This window comes from Thermothielavioides terrestris, chromosome 1 (genome assembly GCF_000226115.1).
Source record: "Thermothielavioides terrestris NRRL 8126 chromosome 1, complete sequence".
Lineage (NCBI taxonomy): Eukaryota > Fungi > Ascomycota > Sordariomycetes > Sordariales > Chaetomiaceae > Thermothielavioides > Thermothielavioides terrestris.
In genome coordinates, this window is record NC_016457.1 from 1,530,112 (window position 1) to 1,556,319 (window position 26,208).

A 26,208-nucleotide genomic window follows, 5' to 3' on the forward strand; every position below is an offset into this window, starting at 1 on the left:
CTGACAGACCTCAAGCTTCCCGTGCCACCCTCACCCTTTGCCGATGTCCCCCCAAAGCAGCCGGAGCCTTTCCCCTCGATATCCTGGCCCGAAGTCCCCGCCTCCCTCGCAGAGCATTACACCACCACCGACGTTCCTCGCACCCCTGCCCTCGGCAAATGCGCCCCGGGGTCTCTGTGCGTGAGCTGGGGAGGGGGATTGGTGGATGCTAGGGCTCCAAGTTGCGTGTAAGCCAGTTAACTGCTGTTGCGTTCATTGGCCGGACCGGTTTTCTGGCGGGGGGCATAGGAGCATCGTCACCATGGATGAACAGCGCGGGGGTGGGCAGTTTGATCACCACGGTACCTAGCTAATGGAAAAACAGCTGTTCTCTTGGGCATGGCCGCACAGCAATCCCCGGCATGACGTGTCCCTGCCTCGACGACTGGGCAGTGTTATCCCCGAGCTTATCTCTGAAAGATTTGGCAAAAATGAACAACGGATTAAAGGCAAGCACAAGGCGGCAGGCTTCGGGAGCCAAACCAAAGGCCGCTTGGCAGTGTTATCCCCGATCATACCTATCTCTGAAAGACCTGACAACAATGAAAACGGATTAAAGACCAGCACCAGGCGGCAGGCTTCGGGAGTCAGAAACCGAGGGCGGCCGAGGAAGGACGGCGAAAAAGAAAGAATTGGTTAGCTGCGACTCGTTTCGATCGAGTGACCTCCGGGTTATGAGCCCGGCGCGCTTTCCACTGCGCCACGCAGCTTTTAAATTTTCGGTGTTGACGGCGGGCGAAAAGAGGTGGATTATCAAGGGTGAAAATTCTGTCTGCGGGCCGGTCGCGTTCAAAAAGATGACGCATTGCACGCCGGGAACACAGACAACCAGGGGTTGGGACCCGCTTCCAGGTGCTTAATAAGTGGGTCGATCCACTGCGGCGCTCCTCAAACTGTTCACGACCGTACCTTATTCCGTGCACTAGCAAGAAGCAACGAGCTCATCCACTGGTCGACCGAGATTGTTTTGTCCACGGTGCGGCACGCAACCGCAGTCGAAGGACAAAGAGCCGCTTGCTTTTTACAACCCAAACCTTCTGTGTTATCACGGCTCTACCTGTACAGCGTTCAAATTCCCGTTTGCCGAACCCCGGAAACGCCCCAGTACGCCAGATTTCGGCCCATCCCAATAAATACCCCCACGCCTCAACCGAGACCCGTGTATGTGCAGCTCTATACCTGTCGCGCCCGTCCCATGCCTCGTCCATCTATCATTACAACATAATACACAGTAACTTCTGTACGGAATACACTTGTGTCACTCACACAAGCCACGCCCACTGAAATGCCCAACTCCCATTATCTCCCCTAAACCCCCTATCCTCCTCCCCCTGCCCCTGTGCTCGCGACAGTGCAGTCCGGCCGCGACAATCCAGCCCGACTCCAGCCCGACCTACTCACATTCCCTTCGCAGTGCCGTCCGTTCCTGCTCCTCTCTCCCTGCCCGCTGCCGCTGCCCCCTCCAGGGAACGCAACCCCAACCGCAATCCCAGCCCCAACCCCACCCCTTCCCCCCCTCCAGCTCCCCCTCTCAGCCCCCAGTCCCGACCAGGCAGCCCCGCCCACCCAGACCCGGCCTTTCTCAACTCCGCCTCCGGCCCGGGCCCGGGCGGGCGCGCCGGCGGCGATGGCGGCGGCGGCTGCGACGACGGCGACGGGAACGACCCCCACGCAGACGAGCCGAGCGGCGGAACTGCGTCGTGTTGTTGTTGTTGTTGTTGCTGTTGTTGCCCAGCTTGTTGTGCGTTGCCTTTTTCCTTCCCTGGCCCCGGTCCGGGCCCTTTCTCCGGGCTCGTTTCCGGTGCCGTCCCTGTCCCCGTCCCCGGTGTCGGTTCTGGTGCCGGTCCCGTGCCTGGTGCCGGTCCTGGCCGGGGGGAGGATGGCGACGGTGCCAGGGGCGAGGTCGGCGAGAGCGGCGAGAGCGAGGGCGAGAGCGGGCTGATGGGCTGCTGTACCGGCTGCGGCGGCGGCTGCGAGGTGGGCTGCGGCGTGGGCCGGTATATGCATCTGGAGTTGGATTCGGATATGCAGTTGGACGTGGAGCTTGGGGGTGCGTGTGCCAGGGAGGTGGTGACGGGACCGTCCGGCCTGGGGTTGACACTCGGGGCTGGGGGCGGAGGGGGGCTTGCTGTGGAAGGGGGTGGTGCCGGACCGGGGACGGGGACAGGGATGTGATTGTGAGGAGGGGAGGGAGAGGGGCTGGCGGTGGCGGGCGAGGTCGCGCGGGAGAAGTCGTGTTTTTGGTTGCCTGTGCGTGCGAGTGTGCGCGTGCGAGTATGTGCTTTCGCTGGCGGCGTGTGGAGATGTTTTGGCCTGGATGGTTGATTCTGGCTTTGGGCGGCGGCGGGGTGGGGATTCTGGCCCCGACGCCGCCCCTGCGCTTGCCCCTGATGGTTTGGCACCGTGGGCAGCGACATCGAGGGCGGCGGGAAGAGTGAAAACGCCGGCCGTTGGCGTGGGTCTACTCGTGTGACGGAAGAAGGGGACTTCAGCACTTGGGTCGGCGGCGGCGGCAGCGGGCGCGAGGGCGGCGGCACGCGCACCCACGGCTCGCCCGCCGGGTTGACGTAGTAGGTTCGCCGTTGCTGGGCGGGCCTTGCCTTGAGCAGCGGCGTTGGGCTGGTCGATGGCGGCGGTGTCGGGAGCGGCTCGGGGATCTGTCGAGGCGGGGGGGTTGCCGGCAGCTCGACCGGCATGGGGGACGAGGCCTGGCAATCTCTCCCAGGCTCGTGGGTGTGGTAGAAGCGGACGGCGCATGTGGTGTCGATGCTTCGGCGGTCCCTGGTGCCCCGTGGTTCAACGGGTCCATGTGGACGACCCTGCCGAGAGCTGGAGAGTTCTCGGTTGTCCTCCCCATAGAGACCTAGGTCTAACACCGCCTGGGTAGAGAGGGAGGACATAGTGGAGGCATGTGCGGGCGGCCTGCCGCGCCTAGCAGTGGCAACCTTGGGACGAGCTCGCTTGGAGTCGGGGTACATCCTGGCCGCTTTTCTGCGCTTTACCGCTCGGCGCCGGAAGGCGAAGAGGAGGCAGATGGCACCGAAGAGGAGCAGGGCGGCGCCTGCAGCGATGGCTAGGACAGCGGGGGCGGGAAGTGGCCCGCGGGGGGTCCCGCCAGGGGCGATATCTTGCGAAGAGCTGGAGGACGTAAAACCGGGCAGGCTGCTGCTACCAAGGCTGGTGTACGGTGGCTCCGTCGACGACGCACAACAAGGGCCCAGGGCTATGGTCAACGTAGTGCTGCTGAGCTGGAGGGCAGGTAGGGCCGCGACGGCGCCGGTGGGCTGCCGCTGGTCGAGATGCGAGGTGAACCGTGGCCCTTGCCGGAGCGCGCCATGCATCGTAGACTTGCCCAGCCGAAGGGACCAAAGGAAGGGCCCCGATCATGATCAACGGCCCCGCGCGGGGATTGGGGGAGGATATAAGTATGAGAAGCATGGCGGGCCGAGCCGCACGACGGCAGAGCAAGCTCAAACCCCCAAGATGCACGACGGTAGACTCCAGCGGCGATATTCTGCCTCGCCCTCGCCCACGCTCATACCAACTGCCTGCAAGGCCCGCGGCGTTACGCGAGGCGGTGCCACGATTCCGCGCATGGTTTGGGGCTAGGGGCAGGAATAGGACGGGAAGGGTGGTGCCGCTGACCGGCGATGCGGCGCAGACAGTGGGCAGCGAAGGTGTGGGAGGCAAGCCCGGGCAACCTGGATGTCACCCTCCATGCCAGATCCGGGGACTCGGTTGGCGGCAGACGCCTAAGCGCTGCCGCCGAACCGCGCTCTAACCCACGGCCAGTTGGTTGGGACTCGAGCACCGGCGGTATCTTGCCATGATGATGTTTGAGATTTTTGCAGTGCTTAAAACTGGACACAGATTCCTTGTATTCCGTATGTACATAGGTTGCCCCGGCGGAGACTAAGTAAGGAATCGCGCCGTGCCTCCGGCAGTCATTCATCAGCGTCAGGGGTAAGTAACGCTGGGCCAGACTTCGTTCCAGCCACGCCGCCGCCCGAGATCCTTTCCTTCGGGCGGGAGTCCGGCCTCTTCCGCATCTCGGAAGCGTCGGGTGGAGGCTGTATTCTACCCGTAGCACTGGCACGCGAGTCACCGGAAGAGGGCCAAGTTTGCTCTCCGGTGTAACTGGGACGTCAGTGGTGTGGTGGGTGGTCTCGTTGGCACGCTAGCAACTGCACATGCCCATAAAAGAGTTAACGCCTGCCCAGAGCAGACAATTGACGATCCCATAAATGTCGTGGATCTCCCTATTTCGGACATGCGCGAGGAAAGGTACCTAGGTAGGTATGCATGCCGGCGCTTACTCAGACTGGCGAGAACCTCGTGGCTGCCCTGCACCGAGAAGATGCGACCATGCAAGGTTCTTCACGGGACAGGAGTTGTTCTTCCGTCGACTAAGCCGCACAGATACCTTGACTTCACAGCGAAGGACATCGAGAAAGGCGATTGCTGAGCGTTTGGATGTCATGTCTGACCTGTTGGTCCAAAGTCGAGAAGGCATGGCATGTTTGCAGCTGTTGGCTCGCCCCAACCAAGGTGTCTCTGGAGGGCTCGAACGGAAACACCCAGGAAGGTTCAGTTGGGGGATCGCAGGTCAATTACCTAGGTAGTCTGGTCAACTCGGGACCTGGAAGTTGGGAAACATGGAAAACCCGCCGGTTGGAGGCGCTTAGCTTAGCGTGAACTACACAGTAAGCGGCGGCGGCAGTCTTCGTGATCCCTGATCCTGATCCTGATAATGTTTGCCACCTACCTACCGACACAGAACACAGCAGGCTAATAGGGCACTGGAGCGCGTACAGTCAACATGGGGTAAGATCGCTGTTCCTGTGACCCAACTGCCGGCATCTGGAATGCAGCATGTGCAAGTAGGGCTCCTGTTTTGGACGTGCAGTGGTGCTGCAGATGTGGTGCAGTCATGATGCAGCATATCAGGGCTCCCAGAATCCTGATATAGAAGGCTGCTGTTAAATGAGAATTCCGGAGAGGCGCAGGTTATGTCGAAGCTCCACGGGACTAGAACACCGCAAGCCCAGATGGCTTGCCTTTTGCCTGTCTCTCGATGCCTGTCTCGAGGGCCGGAACAAAGGCCGGGAGGGCAACGGGAGAAGTGCTCGCTAGGTCGAGGAGGTCCAACAGGTTGAAAAGGTCGAAGGGATCGAAGAGGTCGAGGGGGGGAGGCCGTGCAGATGCAAGGTGGAATCCACACCTTCCGCGATGCACTCGCATCACGCGCAAGCTCCGTTCCTAAGTGGGACCATCCGCTCTGCAGCATTTATGCTGTCCAATCAGGGGTGGCGGCCGGCTCTCGGCGACCCCTGTGCGGCCTGCTTGAGGGGATCCATCTCAGCGAGCTCCCGTCGTTGCGTCTGCTCGCTCGCTCGATTGCAGCATGCACGAACGGGAATGAGGGCGAATGGCCGCTGATTGGATTGTTCAGTGATCTTAGCGTTATTCATAGCATACACTACGTACATCCGTACACCGGACTCATAACCAATAACTCACATTGGTTATGTGGTATGTATGTAACGTCAATGTGCCTATCGTGTAAGTCACCCGTAATGTTTCGTACTCGTCTTCGCAGAGACCGGCTGGGCCCGAACCGAAGCATCTGACGGTAGAGCTAGCGTTCACGACATGATCATCGTCATGGAAATCTCGAGGATTCCTTTCCGAGACCGGACAAGGTTTTCTTGACTGCGAGTGTAGCTGATTCCAGGGAACATGTAATGGGCGGTTATGTTACGTAAGGCACTGTAATACCTGCCTTACAAGCACGGTTAATTATTGGCCAAGGCCGGCTTGACTGATGCTGGCACCTCCTCCAACCCCAGCGTTGAACCAACGGTCCGCCCTCTCAGGACACCCGGCAAAAGACACAGCAAGCCGGGATGGTCCTGCGTGTGCCAAGCCGACGACGACCCCGATACCAGGGACGAAGGGTATCTGTGCTGTGAACTGTTTGCTGCCGCGGGTGTCCAGCTGACCCCCCTGCGGTGGTTGGTTGATGGCCTTGATGGGGTGCCGTTGGGCTGATCCCCAGCTTCCCGGATTATCTCCCTGGCCTCTTTCTGGCCTTCAACCCTTTCCCTCTCCGCAGCGGCTGGATGGGGGACTTGGGGGTGCTGTTTCAGATTGTCGGGCGAAGAGCACGGAAGCCACCTGAACCCCCTGCAGCGTGACAGACTCCGGCCGTCACACATTGGCTGCCGGCGCTTAGCCATGGGATCCGGCAGCCAACGTTTGCAGGACGGCAGTTCGCTCTCAACCTTACAGTCCAGTGGTCCGCACACATTTCCGTACACACCTTCCGGCGTTTCGTAACTTTGGTACGGCCAGATTTCCCGCACCATCAGCCCCCTGCCCACTTCACGGCATATGGCTACACAGGGGTGCCGGATCCTAAACTTAGACATGCCAAGGTCGTCTGAGAGCGACTGCGCCGCACCCCGCCGGTTACCGGGGAACAAGCCACCTCTTGCTTTCGGTGTCGCCCCTCCCTCCGGCCATCATACATCATGGCCCCCGTCTGCAGCGCTGTCAACTGGGGAACCTGATCTTTTCGGGCTGAAATCGAGCGGGTGTTGTTGCTGCCGTTGTTGCTGTGCTCTTACCCAGCGAGGGAACAGGTCAACTCCGCCGCAATGAGGATCGCTTGCCTGCAGTTCGCTTCCCACGTGGGGGACGTGGACAGGAACCTCAGCCGGGCCGATGCCGTCCTCAGCACCGCCGACCCAGACGAACTCGACCGTCTCGACCTGCTCGTCCTCCCCGAGCTTGCCTTCACTGGTACTGTTTGACGGTCACGAATGTTGCCAGCCCCTCAGCGCCCTAACGTTGCATTGTAGGCTACAACTTCAGGTCGCTCCAGCACATCTCCCCCTGCCTTGAGGAGGCCGGCTCGGGCATCTCCTCCCTGTGGGCGCGGACCACCGCCCTGAAGCACAACTGTACCGTCGTGGTCGGCTACCCGGAGACGGTGGATATCTCCGCCAAGTGGCCCGCGTCTCCCGAGTACTACAACTCGGCCGTCCTCGTCAACGGCGAAGGCGACACCGTCGGCAACTACAGGAAGTCGTTCCTGTACTACACCGACGAGACCTGGGCTCTCGAAGGCGGCAACGGCTTCTTCAGCGGCCAGTTGCCGGGGTTGGGCCATGTGGTTATGGGCATCGGCACCGATCTCAAGTGCGTCTTCCCCTCCGCGCGGAGTTGTCTATTGTCCTGCGAGGAGCTAACATGTTGCCAGTCCCTATAAGCTCGAGTCCCCTTGGGACGCGTTCGAATTTGGGTCCCATATCATCCAGGCCCAGGCAAATCTGGTGATATTGGCCGTGGCCTGGCAGACTCACCAGGATGCAGCTTCTTTCAACCGCAGTCCCCAGGAACCCGACCTCGAGACGCTGGTCTACTGGGTCCAGCGACTGGAGCCCCTGATCCGCGCGGACAAGGAGGACGAAGTCATCGTCGTAATCTGCAACAGGAGCGGAACTGAAGAGGACGCCACCTACACCGGCACCAGTGCTGTTCTCGGTATCAGGCAGGGCGAGGTGTTCGTCTATGGCGTTCTTGGCCGCGGCGTGGATGACCTCCTTGTTGTCGACACGGATTGTCCGCCGAGGTGCAGGCTCACAGACGCCGAGAGCGCCGAAGCGGACCAGCAGTCCGCAGATAAAAGTGGGCTGGACCGAGAGACGGGCGGCCGAGAGACGGGCGGCGATCTTGAAGTCCCCAACGACGCGATGGCAGACGAAAGCGAAGTGTGCCAGTGCCACATCGTCGACTCCGGGACCGAACTGAGACTGGATGTTAGTAGTGCCCGGAAAGCGACTTCTCCCCGGTTGCCCTGGCTGGCGCAGCCCGACGGGCCTGGAGGCGCGCCAACCAACAGCCGGTCGCCCACCCGCCTTCAAATCCCCACCCGACCTCTTCTGGACGAGTACGTGCCCATAGACAGCGCCGTGACGGACGACATCATCATCGACACCCCGGGCTTCGCGGATACGCCAGGTTTTGCCAGCCGTTCAGCTCGGTTCAAGCTGGCGATTCCGGGTTCCCCGTGGAGGTTTCCCAGCAAGCAAAGCCCATACCCTTGGCATGCGCATGACGGGACGCACTCTGCTGTCTTCGGCGCGGGCGCAACTCTGACGCCCATCACGCCGTTTGACGAGGATGGCTGGACTGGTACCCCCATTGATGCGAAAGCACCACAGTGGTTCTGGAAACATGAGCCGACGCTGTCCGCTCTGAAGGAGTCCATCGCGGAGGAGGAGGAGGAAGTAAGCAAGACATCAGAGGCTCAGGCCGTCCAGGCCACGGAGCACGAAAAACAGGGTGCGTTACCTCCCGAGCCGCATGACACCCCCGGTCTTAACACATGCGCCGAACAGCCGGTGCAGGCCCAGCATGAACCAGGAGACAACCCCGACAAAAGGCCGCTCGGCAACGAGCGGTCCGACCTGGCGCATGTCCGCGACGGCCTCAGGGCCCGTTCGGACACGGCATTTTTGATTTCAAATCAGCCGGCGCCGACAGGCCAAGCTCGCCCAAGTCACGCAACCTGTCGCGAAGCGCCAGCCGGTCCCGCTTGTCCGACCCCTCAGCCTTTTCACTTCACGCACTTCACGACGAGCGAGATATAACGGCTTCGAGCGCGCATGGCACAGATTCATCCCGGTCGGCGTACAGAAACAGCTTGGCAGGCACCGACAACCGCAACGCGGCTTCCACCACTGGCTCCACCCTAGCCATCTAGCAGGGCGAGCAACAGAGTCCTAACGAGGAGTTACTCTTGCTCCGCTGGTGCCAGCGCGACCGGCAGCAGCAGACACACGGAGCAACGGCAACACTCCCGTCTGCGACACGCCGTCTTCCCGACGGATGAGCCGTCCCTGTCAGGGGATACAGCACAGACGCCGCTCACGGCTCGCCGCCGTCGGGATCGCACACCACCGCGCGCCGCTCCTCCCCTATCGACGACTCCCCCATGGCTATGGCCCCGGACCTGGTCGGCCGAGAGATAGACATGGACAAAGATGAAGCCCCAGTGCCAGTGCCGCATTCCTGTTGCGGGAGGCAGTCGCCCGCATGCAGATCATCGCCATCACAACCATCGTCATCACTACCACCGATACCAGCAGCAACAACAACAACAGCAGCAACAGGAGCGAAACCGCGACCGCCTCAAGCCAGCCGTGATTCGCCCCCTCAACGACGACCACGGCATCTTCGCCTTGTGCGTCGGCATTTGACTACTACTACAACGACGCCACTACAAGCACAAGCGACGTCGATGATTGACGGTAGAAACAGCTAATATTGATATCTGCTTCCGCGCGGAGCCGAAGACGGCTGTGCCGTCGCTTGTTGCTGGTGACGCAGTCATTGAGGCAGCTGTGAGAGTTGGTGAAGTCCGCCGGACCGGGGGCGCGGAGGACGGAGAAGAAGGTGGCAGAGTCGGTCGAGGAATGTGGCATCGTTTTTTGCTAGTAGGGCGGTGGTGCTGGCGAGGACTGGCGCTGCTTTTTTAGGAGTCTGTCCTCGGTTCGCTGCTCGCGCCGAGTCTATGCTATTCGGGTGGCAGGTGAACAAGAGTGGGGTTGGTTGCTGAAGGAGGAGGAATGACCACTATGGCATGGAACTGGCCGCGGGCTTTTGGGGATGAGGTGTATGTATGATATGGAGTTCATTCTGTAGGATGGGGAAGTGCGGGAACGGACGGGGATCGGATATTGTTCATGTTTTATGAGTTCCTGTTAGTTAGATACTGCTGATCGCAGCATGTCTGGCAAGAATCCGGAGTCATGGGGGGTAAAAGAGGTGGGATAATAGAGGACAGGCCGGAGAGGACGGAGTGATATCAGAGAGAAGAGCGAGGGTTGTGTTTGGCAGCATTGTATAAGTATTCCTTGGTAAAATCGTTGTAACAGCTCTGGTTGGTGTGTTAATGAAGCCTTGGTTGCTGAGTATCGGTTTGCAGTGGCATGGGTCCTGCATTGTGTCCGTGTTCTGGTGGTTTCGATTTCTATGTCTACTGTACGCGAGTCACAATGGAGAAAAGGGGGTTCGGAGGGTGAGGGGCATTACGCAACGTGGGAATAAAGGAGGCCATGGAGACAACAGTTTGTCCCAGATCTAAGAGTGTACTGAATACAACGAAAGTCGAGATGTCGGTGTAAAGGAGCCGGTTCGCCAGATCGTCTGTGTCACCCTCGACAAGTCAAGAAGGACCGATTCGTGCAGCACTCTTGGGTGTATCAGGCCCAGAATGTATAAACATCCGTAACTGGTAGTCGTTGCAGCCCGTGGTCAGTGGCACCGCTTGCTAGGGATTCCTGGCCTGGATGAAGCGCCATGCTATGGTCTGAGCAAATCTCGGGCTTCTACAATACAACGAAGATGTCGTTGCTATGGAGCGCCCTTGCGACCATCTTGCCACTTTGTGGCAACCCCTAAGCGCCAAGTGGAATGCTGCCTCCGCTGCGACATCCGATGAGCTACTCGCACTGTCCGGCCCGCGACTTCCCGAAGCGCTCACCGGCCGAGATGGCGAGATGGCTGGGACGATCTTCACCGTCTACGAGCTCACCACCATCGCCATCGCGCCGGCAGAGGCCCGGCAGTTTGGGTTTGCCGCCGAGCTGTGGAGGAGGCAGGGTTACGAGCTGGCGCCTCGATGCCCTCCGTATCGCGGTGGGAGATTTGGCGTCCTGGTTCCCCTGATCTAGTGGCACTTTCCGCTTTGGCGCGGAAAAATGAAGACGCCCCAGGCTGGGTAAATGCGCATATCGAAATGAGTTTGCATGGTGAACCAGATCGAGTTGGTTCGGTTCCGTCGTCAACGCCGTTGGGCGCTCCCGCTCGTTAGCAGACAAGCTTTTCGGGCTCTCCTTAGTGTAGTGCAGTGTAACGTTGGTGTAGTCTCCGCGGCTGGAGATCGGCCATGCTCCCGTCCTTCCCGCGGGGATGCTGCGCCGGGGGGTCCCGGGGCCAGGGGAAGGAAACCACCAACGCACATCACCCTGATGTCCTGAACGAGAGAAATGCCGTGGATCTCCGCGCTGGGTCTTAGACTGCGGCCGGGTATGGCTTGGAGCTCAGCCAGCCCACCGGTTCAGGATGCCAACCACCGAAGCGGCTGCCAGACTGGGGGCCAGGCCGGCAGAACCACAGCGTCCCCTCGCCGCACCTGGGCAGCATTCCAGTGCCTGTGTGTGTGTGCGTGAGTGCAGACGGCAAAGCAGGAAGGAGGTCCCGGAGCTGGGCCTTGGACAGTTTGAGCTGCACAGTCCAGCTGCTGCCGGTTTAGGCAGTTCGTGGGTCACGGGCAGAAATGTGATGGCGAATCAGAGCGGCAGACACTGGTGGGGCTGTGAAGGGCATGCAGGGGCCCTTGCAGTGAAGACCCCTGGTTCACGGCCTGGGAATGGCCAATGCTGTGAAGCACATGCATGGCTAGCGTTGCCCTGTGCCGTCCTCTGCGCTGCCATTGGGGATGGGGGAAAGCAAACCACTCATGGCGAAGTCGGGCTGATCGGGGGGAGGGGGCAATCTGCAGTTACTGCAATTCTCTCGCGACGCATCTCGCGGCGTGGCCCGCTGCGCTGCGAGCCCCCAATCACACCATGTTTTCCCCGCTCGGCCGTTACCAGGCGTGCCTCGAGGTGCGCCGCTCAGGTCGGCCCCTCGGTTTGCGCTGCGGCTTGTGCGGATATCGGCATCTCACCGTGCGCCCTCATCACTGTCACACCTGCCGGCGCCGTAACCACAATCCGCGAAGAGAAGTGCGCGCTTAGTAGCCAGCAAGCCGGCGTCGGTCTCCCCAGCTTCACTCTTTCATATATCGACGCGCGTTTCTGTCTTGACGCTCCCTGTACTCGCCTGTTCTCGGGATCTGAAGGATCTCTCTCCGTATTGAGAAGTGACTGCCGTCAACTATGTCGTACAAGCCATCTGTGCGACACTGATCGTCTCCTCGGAGCTGCTTTGCTGAGTCCCCGCACCCAGATCGGGTCCGCGGCTTCAGCGGAATCTGCTACTTCCATCCTCTACCATACACCTCGGGATCTGTCTAGTAGCTTGAGAGCAACAGATCGAAGCCGCCAAGATGCGGACCAGCACCGCTCGTCTCGCCGTCGCCGTCGCGGCGGTCGTGTCGGCGCCGCTGGCGGCGTCGCTATTCGCCTCTCCCGACTCCCCCTGCGCCAAGTATTGCGGTAATGTCCTCGGGAGGACATCCACCGACGAGATGGCATGCGACTCGGGCTCCCTCTCACAGACGTCCACGGGCGTCGTGTGGGAGCAATGTATCAGGTGCCTGCTTACTGGTACCTACGCATCTGGAAGCCCGTCGGACATGCAAGCACTGCTCTGTATGTGTTTCGAGCTCCTCGTCGATTCTCCCCCGCTGACCGTGATTATCACTCCAGACAACCTGCGATTCAACATGGAGTACTGCCTTTTCAACGCCCCGGTCAACCCATGCATTACAAGGTGAGTTGCTGCTCCGAACGCTTGCTGTGCTGCTACGGCGCGCTTCTACGGGACTCGCTGCTAACAGCGCATCAAGTCGAGCGTGTGGGCCTCTTGCCGACGCCGTCAACTACAAGAACTTGACGACTTCCGTAGGAGCCTATGACTATTGCAGTCTTTGGGCCGAGGACGCTGTTCCGAGATGCACGCCATGCCTCTATGAGCTCCCGGACGGGAATTACACGAACAACTACGTGATGATTCTAGAAGCGGCCTGCGAGCAGAAACCCGCGCCCGGATCCACCGTCTCCATTTCGGGCGACCCCTTCGACACCGTCAACGGCGTCACCATCGTCCCGCCGCAACCCACCTATTCGACGGTCCCAGCCCCAGACTATGGCCCGGTTTCGCTGGGTGCGCGCGTCGGCATCGCCTTCGGCGGTCTTGCCTTCATCCTCGCCCTGGCCGGCTTCTGCATCGTGTGCAACGGCAAGCGGAGGAGGAGGGCCTTCCTGCGCGAACTCGAGCGCCGCCACGGCGCACAGGGCTGGCCGCACCCAAAGACGCCCTACGTCGGCGGTGCCGGCGGCAGCAGTAGCGGCGGGGGCCCAGAGATGTTCGAGACACCCGTCAGCCAACGGCCGCTGCGCGGATGGGAGAACGACAGCCCCGTGAGCGCCCAGCCGGACGGGCCGTACCCGCGCTACTTCAGCCCCTACACGAGCCAGTATAACAGCCCCGTGTCCGGCCCCGAGTCGGCCGGTGCCAGCACGGCGGCGTTCAACCAGTGGCCGACGGCGACGCAGGAGAAGCTGCTGATGCAGATGCACGCGCACCACGAGAAGCGGCAGAACGAGCTGGCCATCGGCATCGCGCTGGGTGGCGACGACGCGAGCCTGCGGTCCAAGGCGTCGAACCTGAACCTGAACGGATACCCGGTCGAGTCCAAGGGCAAGGAGCGCGAGGAGGCATACGAGTTGCACGAGGTGGAAAGCCCGTCCGAGAACGGGAACCGGACCGGGAAAGGCGAGTCTCGCAGTTACAACGAAAAACACCCCCAACCCCACTACAGGATGCCCGCTGAGCCGCAAGCACCTGTGCTGCACCACCCCGGCTACGGGAGGCACCACGGGTCACGGCCCGGGTCGAGCGGCACTGGCGGCGCGGTTGGAGGCATGGATCAGTAGTGAGCAGAGATGGAGCTAGGAGGAGAGAGGGGGGGGGGGGGGAGCTGCCACCGCCGCATACACCATGGCTGATTCGGCGGGGATGGGGGAAGGCGAAACTATTGGAACCTGCTGTCTTCCATTTTTGGTCTGTCGGTTTCCTCTTTACATATTAATACCCGGAGTACCGAGTGAGCGTGGGTTTTGGAGTTGAAGAGATACCTGCACGCCGCCTCTTGGCAGGCCTTTCTTTGCTTTGCTGGACATGGGATTGGTGGGCCCGGAAGGGCGAAAACTACCCAGGTCCCTAGATACCATTCAAACGGGATCTGTACAATAGTGTCAATCACCTACACCTGGCAATTCAACCGTCCCATTGTTGCGTGTGAATTGAGTTCCGTCCGTTTTCGTCCCGTCTTGAGCCTGGGTGGGCGAAGCCTTATCAACACGTGAGGGCGCCACCTCCACAAAAAGCTTAGCGCCACCTCGAAGCATCCGCTGCCCCACACAAGCCTGGCGCAAAAAAATTTCGGGGCCGAGGACTTTGGATTGAAGCAATTCGTTCATTTTTGTTGATTGACAACGGTCACTGAACGGTGGGATATCGTACGGCGACTGTCCGACTGCTCGATCCAGCCCGCCGGCCGACGCGTGTAATTCCTCACGAACCACCCACAGCACTGCTTGTCCTGTCCGTGGACTCGACCCATTGCTCAAACCGCACACGCGGACTCGGCCGTTTGTTTTTGCTGCGAGATCGCTTTGGTTCGAGGCTGGAGTGTGGGGGGGCGCCTCGACACCAACACCACAACCGCACCACACCGATACGGACACGCATATATATATTAAACACAGCTCGGCGCAATGGCGGACTCCGCAGCGCAAGGAGATGATGGCCAGTATGTCATCAAGCCGCAGACCACGGTGCCGTCGCTCGACACGAGCACCTGGCCGCTGCTGCTCAAGAACTACGACAAGATGCTCGTGCGGTCCGGCCACTTCACACCCATCCCCAACGGCTCGTCGCCCTACAAGCGGGACCTCAAGTCCTACATCTCGAGCGGTGTCATCAACCTCGACAAGCCGTCCAACCCTTCGTCGCACGAGGTTGTTGCCTGGCTGAAACGGATACTTCGGTAGGTGGATGGAGTTTTCCGGGGAGAGGTCGCAAATGGTGGGGGTTGGTGATGCTGACTGGTTGCGCTCTGTAGTGTTGAGAAGACTGGCCACTCCGGCACTCTCGACCCCAAGGTCACTGGCTGTTTGAGTACGTGATCCGGCTACCCTACTGGTCCTTCCTGTCGAGTTTTGCAAGCTAACCGAGGTCACAAGTCGTCTGCATCGACCGTGCCACCCGCCTCGTCAAGGCCCAGCAGAGCGCCGGCAAGGAGTACGTGGCCGTCATTCGGTTTCACGACACCGTCCCCGGCGGCGAGCCCGCCTTCGCCAAGGCGCTCGAGACGCTCACCGGCGCCCTGTTCCAGCGCCCGCCGCTGATCTCGGCCGTCAAGCGCCAGCTGCGCATCCGCACGATCCACGAGAGCAAGCTGATCGAGTTCGACAACGACCGCCACCTCGGCGTCTTCTGGGTGTCGTGCGAGGCCGGCACCTACATCCGGACGCTCTGCGTGCACCTGGGTCTGCTGCTCGGCGTGGGTGCGCACATGCAGGAGCTGCGCCGCGTGCGCAGCGGCGTCATGTCGGAGGACGACGGCTCGATGGTGACGCTGCACGACGTGCTCGACGCCCAGTGGCAGTACGACAACAGCGGCGACGAGTCGTACCTGCGCAAGGTCATCCAGCCGCTCGAGACGCTGCTGTGCACGTACAAGCGCCTGGTGGTCAAGGACTCGGCCGTCAACGCCGTCTGCTACGGCGCCAAGCTGATGCTTCCGGGCCTGCTGCGCTACGACGCCGGCATCGACGCGCACGAGGAGGTCGTCCTCATGACCACCAAGGGCGAGGCCATCGCCATCGGCATTGCGCAGATGAGCACTGTTGAGTACGTCAACCCCCATTCTAAAAATAAATACAGCGCTGTTTGCTTCCTCAGTGGCGGAACCTCGGCTGACTTGGGTTCCACAGGATGTCCACCTGCGACCACGGCGTCGTCGCCAAGGTCAAGCGCTGCATCATGGAGCGCGACCTGTACCCGCGCCGGTGGGGCCTCGGTCCCGTCGCGACGGAGAAGAAGAAACTCAAGGCGGACGGCAAGCTCGACAAGTACGGCCGGCCGAACGAGGCCACGCCGGCCGCGTGGACGCAGAACTACACCGACTACAGCGCGGCCGCCGAGGCTGCCGCCAGCAGCGCAGCCGCCCCTGAAGCAGCAGCAGCAGCATCCCCGGAAAAGAAGGCGCCCGAGGCGGCGGCGGCAGCGGCGCCCGCGGCGGTAGCGGAGGAGAAGGCGGACGACGACAAGAAGAAGCGCAAGAAGCACGAGGGCGAGACGGCCGAGGAGAAGGCGGAGCGGAAACGGCTAAAGAAGGAGAAGAAGGAGAAGAAGAAGGCGGAGAAGGGCAAGGAGGCGGAGAAGGATGACAGTGATTAATGAAGGTGATGGGGAGGAGGAGGACGAAGCTAAAGGCTAATCGGTGAGTGTGCTGTTACTTCGCTTTCTTCCCTCCTGTCTTCCATCCTTCTCTCGTCTCTGTGTCTGGTGTGTGGATGAAGGGCGGGGCGTTTCCTTCTTGTTTTCTCTTATTGCTGGGGCTGTGGCTACTGCATGGAAAAAAGTGATTGGCGTTTCTGGGGGGGAGTGTGTGTGTTTCTCTCTGCTGGTAAAAGGCGGTTCTTACTTTTCTAGGTTTCGAAGTTGGGTCTCGAAGTTGTTAATACATGCTCCATGGGCTGTTCCTCGCAGGTAGAAGGCAATGGATGAGCCATTTTGGTGAAGGTTGTAGCTCGTGGATATCGCCGTGGTGAGTTGCTCCCGGTGGTGTCTGCGGTATATGTAACATGGATGTATGACAACGGAAGCAGGGTTGGGGTTGCCTCCCGGTTGCAATGCATCCTGTCGATGCGCCCGCATGCCTGTGTATGTACTAGTATCTCAGACAGTCCGTACGGGAGTGGTTAGGAGAAGACAAGTTGTTGATGTGCTTTGTCCATGTTGACTACCGGTAGATGCCTACTTCTGTATGCCTTCTCAAGCTGCTTGGCCGTCCGTGCCACCAGTTGTCCCTCATCACCGCTCATTGCATCTCACGTCCTGAGGCCGCGGTCTCCTGAGATAGGAGCTGGCGAAAGACGGCAACTTCCAGGAGCCCGCTGCTTAGCGCCCTGGCGGGAATACAGACCACGGAGTACAGGTTCGTTCAACGTCGCAATGGGGCGATTGCGATGTTGGCCGTGACGCGCAAAACCTGGAGGATGGAGAAGGCCAATGGGAACTCGCAACGGAGGTGTAGTGTAACCGCTCTGGTGCCGGGGACGATCGGCTTTAGCGTGACTTGGCAGGCCCTCGAAGCGCCCGCCAAGACTGCGCCCCAGTGCGCCCCACAGCGCCGCCCTGCGCCCCGCTCACCTTTGGTCGAGTCAAAGCTCGAGGAAACAACGAAACATCGAAACGCAAGAACCACGCGGTTGGGTCTTCCGGTCGGCCTGTTTTTTTGGCCCATTGTCGGCCCACCCGCGGCCGCGGCAGTGTCTTTCACGATCTCCTGATGTTTGCTCAACATGGCCTACTCGCAAGCTCAGTCTCGGTCACGGAAGTGAGGTTGGCGCAATGCTGATCACCAAGGTTTCTGTGTAGGCGCTGTATGGGACATCTTGCCCTGGAATGAAGCGCGCGCGGATGGTGCATGTTGGTTGTTGATTGGTTGGATGAGCTCGTGAACGTATTCGTGAGTCGGCGACAGGACGGCAAGAGGGGAAATGGAGACGGGGACCATCAACCTGTCACGGCCCGAATCCGGCCTAGTCCGACTCTTCAGTGCCGTACCTGAGCGTTCTCAGGCGGCTGCGCAGACCCCACTTGCCCGATCTGCTCAGGGCCTGGAGATTGCATGCAGCCTCGTCACATCCATCTCCGCCAAGGTCTGGGTTGATCCAGAGCGCAGAGTGCCCGTGGGCGGCACGGGTGCGCCGGGCTCCCCAGAACCATGCTTTTCGAACTCTCACGCGGTGCGAGTGTCCGGATTATCGGCACATGTACATACATACTTCCCTGGACACCATTTGGAACATACCTCAGCAGCTTGCGCCTCTGTTCCCTCGTTTTCCCCCTTTCTCTTCCTGACGGTTTGCTGCGAGTTTGCATTGTCTTTGTTTCCTGCTTGCCTGCCCAGTGTTTCTTTCGCTTCAGTCACTGCGGAATAGCTTAGCTTTCTTGAAGAAGACACCGGCTGGGCCCGGCTTTTCCTGACCATCATCATCATCATCATCATCATCATCATCGTCACTCGTTAATATTTCGCAGCAATATGGCGTCCCACTTGAGCTTGTCAAAGCTCCCACGGCTCCTCACGCTTCTCACCCTTTTCTCGGCAGCCTTGCGTTCCTCTGCCCTCCAAGTCACGCCGAACTCGCCCTGCTCGTCAGCCTGTTTGGACTCGCCCACCCTCGACGCCTCGGACCCCAATTCGTCCAACACGAGAAACTCGGACATCACCTGCAAAGATGCCGACTACTCGAGTGCCGCCGGCACCAAGTTCAAGAACTGCATGACCTGCCTGCAGAACAGCACCTTCTCGCAAGGACAGGAGAGTGATATCATGTGGTTTCTCTGTAGGCTCCCCGAGGACTGCCGTCCCCTCCCTTTCCACCTGTGCCGCTAACACCTCCGTCAGATAACCTGAGGTACACGGCCTCATACTGCCTCTTTGGCTTCCCCAATGCCACCAACATCGGGTCGAACCCGTGCGCCACGAGCAAGGCTTGTGGCAGTCTGCAGGAGGCTTTGGAGGATGGCATCCCGGACCCCAGGAACATGACCGCCTACTCGTACTGCTCCGCGGGCGGCGGTGAAGCCATGGCCTCGTCCAACTATGACCTCTGCTTGCCCTGCGTCTCTGCCGATGGCACAACAACCTATCTGGCCAACTGTAAGAGCTCATGATTTAAACCGCGGGGTGCAGCCCACTAATAACCTTGATAGACTTTGTGGCTCTGGAAGCCGGCTGCCAGCAGCAGCCCGCCCCCGGCGTGCGCCTCGGTTTGAACGACACAGTATTCTCCAGCACATTGATCAGCATTGTCGACCCGGCTACACTAGGCAAGGAAGGAGGTTCAAAGTCGGGCCTGTCCCCGCCCGCGATCGTCGGTATCGTGATTGGCGCCGTAGCTGTCCTTCTTCTCACCGCTGCATGCAGCTTCGTCTGCTTTCGCAGGCGGAGAAACAGGCGTGCGCACGCCAGCGCCGAGGCCGACTTCTTCAGCCGCTTCAACCGTCGCCACCATTCGTCCATGTCGTTCCAGTGCCAGACGCACATGGTGTCGCCCCGCTTTTGGCCCGGTGCCGAAGAGGGAGTGTCGACGCCCTTCACGGACGGTCGCGATGCTCAGCCGTACGGCTCCGCCATCGCGAAGTCTCAGGACAACCAACACGACAACTCATCCTACGCCTCCAGAAAGGCCCCCATGGCCGCCGCCCCGCTGCAGATCTCAACCACTGTCCCGCTCACCCCGCCGCCGCAAGCCTACACCTCGCCGTCCTACGGCGGCGGTGTGAACCACTCCCCGTCAGACTTCAAATCCCCCCTCTCAGCCGAATCAGTGCACAGCTCATCCGCCCTGCTCCCCTCCATCCGTCCCTACGTCCCGGCCGAGCACGGCGTGCACGTCCAGGGCAGCCCACCGCCGCCCAGCAGCACCTTTAGCAGCCCCACGTCGGGCACGGGACCCTCGGCCACGGGGATGACGCCGCTGCTGAAGAGCAGCGGCTGGCCGCTGGCGGAGAAGCAGCAGCAGCAGCAGGAAAAGCCGCCGAAGCGCATCATCCGGCTGAGCAACCCGGTCGCTCCGCCCCCGCCGACGCCGTTGAGGACGTCGAGGAGTAGCGGCATGCTGGCCAAGAAGAGCCCAAAGCTTGTGGGCACGGGGAGTCCGGTCGAGTCGCGGGAGATTCAGACTGCTTTTGCGGCGCCGCCGAAGCGGTGACATAGGTTAGTTCTGGGTCCGGTTTTGAACTTGTTTGTTCGGCGTTGAACGCGAGAGAAGGCGGGGAGCCGGATGTAATGCAGTAGGCCGCTGGTGTTTCTTTTGTTCCGTAACTGTATGTGGATACCATGACGGATACCTAGGCGCCATGGGGAGGAGATACCAAAGAGTTGATGTTGATGTTGATTGACAAATGAGACGGCCATCTCGCACCCCATTTGCTCGACAGTGGAGGCACGATGAAGTTGGTCCGGCTGAAAGTCAGACAGACACCCAGCTATACACTTAATAGCATATCGTGCCACGCCGTGCTTCGTTGCTTCCCTTGTTCAGGCCACATCCCTTGTCATTTCTCGGTATTGTTTGGGCCAGCTAGATGGACTCCAAGTCATGAGACGTCCACGCACCACACAACTGTCCTTCCATACAGATCGCCTCCGATGAAGCAAACCAGTGCCCATCAGTCAAACAACAACCCCACGACAAAAGTGTCCCGCAATGCAAACCGCACAACGACAGAATAGGAAACGTACACCATCGGCAGGAGAAACAAGACATGTCCCATTTCCATCTCCACACCCGCCATCTCTTCCCCAAACATGACCCTTACTTAATAGATAGACAGATCCAGCCATACACCACCGAATATTCCCTAGATGATCGACACCGGAAGTATGCCGCCAGGAAACCACATCCCCTCAACCGTGGCATAACTACCTACGCAGAGACGAAGATGAGTGAACAGGGCCAGCATCAACAGCACGAACAAAACGCTGGGTATAAAGTGCGCAATCATTTCACTCTCCCGTTTTCCCCAGTCCCAATCCCCAAATCCAGAAACGCCGGTATATATGCTTGCTTCGCCTTACTCGGTCTCCTTGACACGCACGCTCAGCTCAGGTGTGCCTCATGCTTCCCCAGGACCCTCCCAGGACCCTGCCGAATGAAGCTCAGGTGAAGAGGATAACTGCCAGCCGCCCAGGGGGAGGGGAGGAGGCAAAAGGGAAAGAAGAGAAGAGAAGAAAAGCAGAGAAACACAACCCGAGGGCGGCATTTTATGCCTTTCCCTTGGTATATGCTGGACGTATGTACGAGCAACCATACACTAAGAAGATGCCATGCTTTCTTTCTTTTTTAACAATGGTCCCCTGTCCGCAACGTAGTGTTTTATGACTGCCATATTTCTGGTCCGCCCTCCTTTCTTGATACGCGCCCCAGCACCACAGCCAGCCAGCCAGCCAGCCAGCCAGCAAGCCTTTGCTCCCACTCCCAGAGCCCAGCCACCCATTCAGAGACTCGCTCCGGTCATGCAACTGCACCAGAAGAATCCTTTCTCTCCTCCTCCCTACCCCCATCCAAGAAACCCACCCACCCAACCAACCAACGAACCGCAACAACCCATTGATCGATCCATCCACCCACCGCTCAGGTCCCCTTCCCTTCCTTACACAGTCCAAGTGCGCTACCTCCCCGAATACACCCCAACCTCCGACTCCCCTCCGACCGCAGCACCAGCCGCCGCAGGTGCCGCAGCCGGCACACCCGCGCCGGGCGCAGCTGCCCGGCCCTCCTCCCGATCCGCGCGGTCCATGAACTCCCGCAGCTCCCGCAGCATGCGCCGCGTGTTCTCCACCATGGCACAGGTCTCCTCGCGGCCTGGCACAGCCGCCGGTGGGTGTAGGTCGACGTCGGCATCCCCCCCATCACGACGACGAAGACGATGCAGATCGAGGTTGAAATTGAGGTCGAGGTCGAGATTCGCCTTTTTCTTCCTTGCCGCTGATGACGACGGCGACGGGGACGGTGATTGCTGATGATCCCCTGCCACGCCGTCGATGCCACGATCCGCGGTCGCGAAGTCTGCGTCTTCTGTCGTGCGTTTTCTCTTGCCGTGCAGGCTGACGGGTCTGATGCCGGGGGTTGGGTGGCTAGCAGCAGGCGGCGGCGGCGGCGGCGGCGATATATCCGCGGCAGGGGAGCGGCTCGCCGCGTGGGCAGTGGCTGCGCCGTTGGCCGCATTCGCGGGGTGTCGCGAAGCGAACGGCGGATGGGGTGGCGAGGCAGGAGAGAGCAGCCAGCGGTCTGTTGCGAAGCCGGACGCGGCGGGCGGCAGGTCGACGCTGTGGCGAGTCCCGTGTCCGAGGCCGTGCGGGCGAGACTGCTTAAGTCTCGCCAGGCGCAGGCGCAGGTCTGACGGGGTGGGCGAGGGGTCGCGGTCGGGGAGCAGCTCGGGGTCGTGGTCGTACCCGCGGGGTTCTGAGCGCGGCGATTCGGGCTCCAGCGCGCTGTCGCGTTGCTTTCCCGCCTTGACGATTGCTTCCGGCAGCCAGTTGCCGTCGGGCGTCGGGACGAAGCCCCGCGCACGCAGGTCCCAGTGGCGAGATCGGGCAAACCCATTCGTCTTCGGCGCGGCGTTGCTGCTATAGAGCGAACGGCGCCTCGCCTCCCCGTCTTGGTCGTCACCGTCCTCCTCGGCCGACCGCTTACGGGAGAAATTTGTCGTTTTGTTGCTGCTGCTTCCCGGCAGGGACTGGCGGAAGCGGGAGGAGGACGACAGGAACGACGCACCGTTGACGACGGAGCCGCTCGCCGAGAGGCTACGCCTCGGCTCGATGCCAAACTTCTCACGCAAAGACCGCGTCTTCCAGCCCTCACGGCGGCCGCCGACGCTGCTGGTGTCGGGCGAGTCGCGGGCCGACGGTGCCGGTTCGAGTTCGAGTTCCGACTCGGGATACCGGAAAGACCGGGAGGCGCTTGCCATGGACCAGGCGTCGCCGCCGTCGGCAGCGGCCGCTTCTCGCACAACACGGCGGGCGAGAGAGCGCGGGTCGTCACGCAGGCCGGAGAAGATGCCGCTGGCGAGGAGCTGCTCTTCCGGGTCGTGGTCCGCGCTGTAGGCAACGCTGCCCCGCCGGCGCACCGATGTGGCCAGCAAGCTGATGCGGCGCGAGTCTTCCACGGCTTGTCTCTCGGCAGCTCGCCTGGCCTCTTTCTCCGCCTTCTCCTTCTCCGCCTGTTGCCGTCTCTGGATGGCCTGCTGTTGCTCTCGGTACAGTCGCATCTTCTCCTTGCCTTCGCGAAGAATGCGCTTCGTGGCGGAGGACCGGGCGTTGTTGCGCCACCGGTAGAAGTATTTGACGCGCAGGCGGTAATTTTGATGCTCGCGAGCGAGACGCCAGGATTTCTCGTCCTCTTCCCTGCGTTTTCTCTCGGCCTCTTCCCGCTGGAAACCCTGCCAGACGTCCCAGAGAAGGTTCCGCAGGGTCTCCTCCGTGAAGTGCTCCAGCAGACCGTCGTCCGCGTTGACGAACCACTTCGTAAAGTCGCCAAAAGGATCCCGCTTGGGAGCTGGTTGAGCTATAGGCAGCGCCGCGGCAGGCGTGGCCAGAGCAGGGACGGCTGGAGCGGAACTGGAAAGGTTCGTTGATTCCCGTGGTTGGGTCGAAGCAGGAAAGAAAGCAGGTTGGAGACCCTGATTTGTAGAACTGCTTGTAGCGGATGGCGGGGAAACGAATATCGACGGGATTGCCGGCGCAGCAGGGGCAGGTTGCTGCTCTGCTGGCTTTGGGAGCTGAGTGGTTGAGAACGGAGCCGTGCCGCTCGACGGAGATGTCCCTAGGAGAGACGATGAGGATATCGGCCCGGTTGGTTTAACTTGGGAGGAGCTAGCGTTCCCTAGTAATGTGGAAGCAACGGTGGGCTTGGAAGCCGCGCCATTGGGGAGCGCAGCTGCGGATGGCATCGGTCCCGGCGCCGGTCCCGTCGTCGGCGTCGTCGTTGTAGCGGACGGAGCTGGGGTTGACTTGAATCCCTTAAGAAAATCGAACAACCCGGGGGCCTGCGCCGGATTGGATGCAGCGAGTGAAGAAGCTGTTGGTTGGCCCAGAAGCGAGGGGATCTTGGGGCTCGAGCCGGCCGTCGACGAAGCTTGCGGAATATTCAAGAACGAAAACGCACTCTTCCCTGCTTGAGTCGACGCTGATGGCTGCGAGGTCTGGAAACCCGCAAACGTCGGTGTTGTTGTCCCGGTCGGCGCTGCGGCGGAGGGCGTCGTCTTCGGAGCCTGCGTGGTCTGGAACACGGTGCCGAACGGGGACGTAGAGGGCGCAGTTGCGGTCGACGGCTCAGCCGGCTGTAGAGGTGGCGAAGGAGTGCCTAAAGGAGAGTTATCCGGCGCCGCCGCCGTCCTGGTGACGAACAAGCCCGGGCTGTCCTCGGCGCTCGAGGGAGACTTCTCCGCCGGCTCCTCAAAGATGGTGTTATAAATGACATAAGGCAGCGACTGCGTCGAGCGTTTCCGCTCGACGAGCGTCCCGGAAAAGGACTGGCCAACCTGCGGTGGCGGCACGTATTTCCTCTTGTCGTTGAGAAGCAGATACGGCTCGGTCACGGGTGGCTTGCCTTCGGGCACCCACGTCGAAAACTCCAGGCCGTGAAGCTCGGCAAACTCGACAGCCTCCTCGGGCGTGTCGAACCTCAGGATCGCGTTGAGATCGGAAGCTGTGATGGTACGGGGCGCATCGCGAGACCGGGCATAAGCGCGCACCAGGTTTTTGAGGATTGCCTGGCGCACCTGGGTGAAATGCACCTCGGCGATGCAAGCCATCGTGTAAGACACGCGCGGGTCTTCGACAATTGAGAAATAGTTCGTGAAAGACGTGTCGGCTAGCGACGTTGGTCGATGCGGCTTGATCGGTCCCTTGGGTTTGCGCACATCCTCCATCGCCTGGACCAGAGCCACAGCTGTCTGGACCTCTTCAGACTCAAACCAGAACTCCTTGCCCCAGGCCGGAATCCTGTTCGCTATAGAGGGGTCCTCGGCGTTGACGAGGAGATAGTAGGCCCTGAACTCGGCCTCGTTCTCGCACTGGACGTGCTTGTCGCGACACGCATCGTAGGCCTCCATGAGCGACAGGACGGTGTTGCCCAGCTGCTCAAACTCCTGCTTCTGCACAAAGCTCTCGTTTGCGAAACCCTTCTTCGACAGCAGGTGCAGGGCTGTGGCGTGGAATCGTGCGATGGCCTCAAAGCAGTAGACCATGTCTTTCATCTCTTCGGCCGACTTCTGCGAGTGAAAGGTGAAGTCCTTTCGTACCGCCCTGGTGCGATCCCACAGGAAGCTGTGCATGGAAGGCAGGTTGCTTTCCGACTGGAGGAGATCGTTGAAGAGATAGTCTGTTGTCCTGCGCAGCGCGTCCACGGAACGAACGTCCATGGGCAGCGGCGCGTCCGAGCCGGCAGAGGAGCGCCCATACCTCTTGACCATCCGAGACCTGTCCGGCCACAGAGTGAGACCGTCCGGGCCAACTGCCTTCTCCTCGGTGCTGACTGTATCTTCAATGATGCGCTTGATCTGCTCAAACTCTGGACACATTTCCTCACAGATGCCCTTGAAGGGGAGGGCGTCTTTCAGCTTCCGCCTCTTTTCCGGGTCGTCAATGAGGTCGGCTTTTCTCAGGGACGCAGTGACCTTGTCGCGATACTTCTTGAAATCGGCATTGAAGCTTTCGACAGCGGCGCGGTTGTTCGGGTTCCCTGGTTCGGCTGGCCATTCTGGCGGCGCGATGTTTTCTTTCCTCAGATGGTCGTACAGCTTGTTTGCATAGTCGAAAGCAAAGGGCGACAGCTGCTTCGTGCGTTCGCTCGGCTCTCCGATCAGCGGGGCCTTTGGCCGACCTTGCCGACTTGAAGAACGTGGAGGCTGAGGCCGCTCCAGGCGTCCAGGCTGCTTGCGCCGCCCGCCTGGGGGTAATCTCGTGTTCGGCGCGGTCGGCGCAACCTTCTCCTGTCCTGCAGATGGCTTCGCGCTGCCGAAAGGATTGGCGCGCTGTGATTCCGGCGTCTGCCCTTCCCGTCCTCCAAACCGCCCAGCATTACTCGCGGCCTGCGGTTTGCCGCCGGTGAGCTTGTTGTTCCGACGAGTCATCGTGTTCGCCTTGGTTGCTCCAACCGATAGTTGTTGACTTGACGGTCCAGTGGGTGGCGCTTTGGAAGTGGACGGCGACGGGCTCCGACCACTGCGGGGGCCCTTTTTCGCGGCGTCAAGCTGGCTCTTAAGCTGAGCTTTCGCCGACGGGCCTGCGGGCGGATGTTGTGTGCTTGCGGGTGAGGGCTGACGACTTGACGCTGACGAAGGAGCCAAAACCGAAGTCTGGGCGGACGGAGCCCCAAACGGGTTGTTGACCACGGGCGCGCGGAAGCTATTGTGAGCGGCCTGCACAGGAGGCGCCCCGAAGGCGTTGTTAGCTGGCGCCGCCATGGTGACAAGAGCAGGACATTGGCGACGGGGATCCGCGTAAGAATAAGTAAGGTGCGATCGGGAGGAGGGTCCGGGGGGATGAGGAGAGCTCGGCGTCGCGGAGAAGAATCCTGGATACCGGCTAACGAAAGCTGGATGCGGGATGCTGGACACCGGATG

At 60.7% G+C, this 26,208-nt stretch overlaps 9 protein-coding genes and 1 non-coding gene across 10 annotated transcripts; 7 read left to right on the top strand and 3 right to left on the bottom strand.

The window, feature by feature from the left end:
• Positions 1-676: 676 nt before the first annotated feature.
• THITE_t37 lies at positions 677-749 on the bottom strand. Its single transcript has one exon. It is a non-coding gene; the product is annotated as a tRNA-Met (tRNA).
• Positions 750-2,750: 2,001 nt separating this feature from the next.
• THITE_2169219 (uncharacterized protein) lies at positions 2,751-3,389 on the top strand. The gene has a single exon (XM_003648849.1). It carries the CDS (start codon positions 2,949-2,951, stop codon positions 3,114-3,116), a length of 168 nt encoding a protein of 55 aa, XP_003648897.1. The 5' UTR covers positions 2,751-2,948; the 3' UTR covers positions 3,117-3,389.
• A 133-nt stretch (positions 3,390-3,522) lies between these two features.
• Positions 3,523-3,869, top strand: THITE_154050 (uncharacterized protein; the record flags this gene model as incomplete). Its single annotated transcript, XM_003648850.1, has 2 exons — positions 3,523-3,636; positions 3,705-3,869. The coding sequence occupies 2 exons, from the start codon at positions 3,523-3,525 to the stop codon at positions 3,867-3,869; spliced, it is 279 nt and encodes a 92-aa protein (XP_003648898.1).
• A 2,715-nt stretch (positions 3,870-6,584) lies between these two features.
• On the top strand, positions 6,585-8,752 carry THITE_2106872 (uncharacterized protein). Its single transcript, XM_003648851.1, has 4 exons — positions 6,585-6,843; positions 6,903-7,242; positions 7,304-8,388; positions 8,445-8,752. The coding sequence occupies exons 1-4, from the start codon at positions 6,699-6,701 to the stop codon at positions 8,462-8,464; spliced, it is 1,590 nt and encodes a 529-aa protein (XP_003648899.1). The 5' UTR covers positions 6,585-6,698; the 3' UTR covers positions 8,465-8,752.
• THITE_2106874 (uncharacterized protein) lies at positions 8,753-9,613 on the top strand. The gene has a single exon (XM_003648852.1). It carries the CDS (start codon positions 9,090-9,092, stop codon positions 9,303-9,305), a length of 216 nt encoding a protein of 71 aa, XP_003648900.1. The 5' UTR covers positions 8,753-9,089; the 3' UTR covers positions 9,306-9,613.
• A 2,376-nt stretch (positions 9,614-11,989) lies between these two features.
• On the top strand, positions 11,990-13,743 carry THITE_2106876 (uncharacterized protein). Its single transcript, XM_003648853.1, has 3 exons — positions 11,990-12,425; positions 12,483-12,546; positions 12,623-13,743. Exons 1-3 carry the CDS (start codon positions 12,161-12,163, stop codon positions 13,710-13,712), a joined length of 1,419 nt encoding a protein of 472 aa, XP_003648901.1. The 5' UTR covers positions 11,990-12,160; the 3' UTR covers positions 13,713-13,743.
• Positions 13,744-14,213: 470 nt separating this feature from the next.
• Positions 14,214-16,364, top strand: THITE_2106879 (uncharacterized protein). The gene is made up of 4 exons (XM_003648854.1): positions 14,214-14,827; positions 14,903-14,958; positions 15,024-15,693; positions 15,777-16,364. Exons 1-4 carry the CDS (start codon positions 14,556-14,558, stop codon positions 16,240-16,242), a joined length of 1,464 nt encoding a protein of 487 aa, XP_003648902.1. The 5' UTR covers positions 14,214-14,555; the 3' UTR covers positions 16,243-16,364.
• A 1,486-nt stretch (positions 16,365-17,850) lies between these two features.
• THITE_2106882 (uncharacterized protein) lies at positions 17,851-20,068 on the top strand. Its single transcript, XM_003648855.1, has 3 exons — positions 17,851-18,419; positions 18,482-18,736; positions 18,790-20,068. The coding sequence occupies exons 1-3, from the start codon at positions 18,116-18,118 to the stop codon at positions 19,788-19,790; spliced, it is 1,560 nt and encodes a 519-aa protein (XP_003648903.1). The 5' UTR covers positions 17,851-18,115; the 3' UTR covers positions 19,791-20,068.
• Positions 20,069-20,821: 753 nt separating this feature from the next.
• Positions 20,822-21,170, bottom strand: THITE_2106884 (uncharacterized protein). Its single transcript, XM_003648856.1, has one exon. It carries the CDS (start codon positions 21,076-21,078, stop codon positions 20,896-20,898), a length of 183 nt encoding a protein of 60 aa, XP_003648904.1. The 5' UTR covers positions 21,079-21,170; the 3' UTR covers positions 20,822-20,895.
• A 1-nt stretch (position 21,171) lies between these two features.
• On the bottom strand, positions 21,172-26,140 carry THITE_2106885 (uncharacterized protein). Its single transcript, XM_003648857.1, has one exon. It carries the CDS (start codon positions 26,047-26,049, stop codon positions 21,253-21,255), a length of 4,797 nt encoding a protein of 1,598 aa, XP_003648905.1. The 5' UTR covers positions 26,050-26,140; the 3' UTR covers positions 21,172-21,252.
• Between the last annotated feature and the right edge of the window lie 68 nt (positions 26,141-26,208).

Excerpts from the sequence above, each read along its gene's own strand:
- THITE_2106872 (XM_003648851.1), top strand. The coding sequence starts at position 6,699 with ATGAGGATCGCTTGCCTGCAGTTCGCTTCCCACGTGGGGGACGTGGAC. Across the intron at positions 6,844-6,902 it reads CCCCGAGCTTGCCTTCACTG|GCTACAACTTCAGGTCGCTC; the intron begins GTACTGTTTGAC and ends GTTGCATTGTAG. Across the intron at positions 7,243-7,303 it reads GGCATCGGCACCGATCTCAA|TCCCTATAAGCTCGAGTCCC; the intron begins GTGCGTCTTCCC and ends ACATGTTGCCAG.
- THITE_2106876 (XM_003648853.1), top strand. The coding sequence starts at position 12,161 with ATGCGGACCAGCACCGCTCGTCTCGCCGTCGCCGTCGCGGCGGTCGTG. Across the intron at positions 12,426-12,482 it reads GGACATGCAAGCACTGCTCT|ACAACCTGCGATTCAACATG; the intron begins GTATGTGTTTCG and ends TTATCACTCCAG. Across the intron at positions 12,547-12,622 it reads GTCAACCCATGCATTACAAG|TCGAGCGTGTGGGCCTCTTG; the intron begins GTGAGTTGCTGC and ends CAGCGCATCAAG.
- THITE_2106874 (XM_003648852.1), top strand. The coding sequence starts at position 9,090 with ATGAAGCCCCAGTGCCAGTGCCGCATTCCTGTTGCGGGAGGCAGTCGC.
- THITE_2106885 (XM_003648857.1), bottom strand. The coding sequence starts at position 26,049 with ATGGCGGCGCCAGCTAACAACGCCTTCGGGGCGCCTCCTGTGCAGGCC.
- THITE_2106879 (XM_003648854.1), top strand. The coding sequence starts at position 14,556 with ATGGCGGACTCCGCAGCGCAAGGAGATGATGGCCAGTATGTCATCAAG. Across the intron at positions 14,828-14,902 it reads TGGCTGAAACGGATACTTCG|TGTTGAGAAGACTGGCCACT; the intron begins GTAGGTGGATGG and ends TGCGCTCTGTAG. Across the intron at positions 14,959-15,023 it reads CAAGGTCACTGGCTGTTTGA|TCGTCTGCATCGACCGTGCC; the intron begins GTACGTGATCCG and ends CGAGGTCACAAG.
- THITE_2169219 (XM_003648849.1), top strand. The coding sequence starts at position 2,949 with ATGTGCGGGCGGCCTGCCGCGCCTAGCAGTGGCAACCTTGGGACGAGC.
- THITE_2106882 (XM_003648855.1), top strand. The coding sequence starts at position 18,116 with ATGGCGTCCCACTTGAGCTTGTCAAAGCTCCCACGGCTCCTCACGCTT. Across the intron at positions 18,420-18,481 it reads TGATATCATGTGGTTTCTCT|ATAACCTGAGGTACACGGCC; the intron begins GTAGGCTCCCCG and ends CACCTCCGTCAG. Across the intron at positions 18,737-18,789 it reads AACAACCTATCTGGCCAACT|ACTTTGTGGCTCTGGAAGCC; the intron begins GTAAGAGCTCAT and ends TAACCTTGATAG.
- THITE_2106884 (XM_003648856.1), bottom strand. The coding sequence starts at position 21,078 with ATGGGTGGCTGGGCTCTGGGAGTGGGAGCAAAGGCTTGCTGGCTGGCT.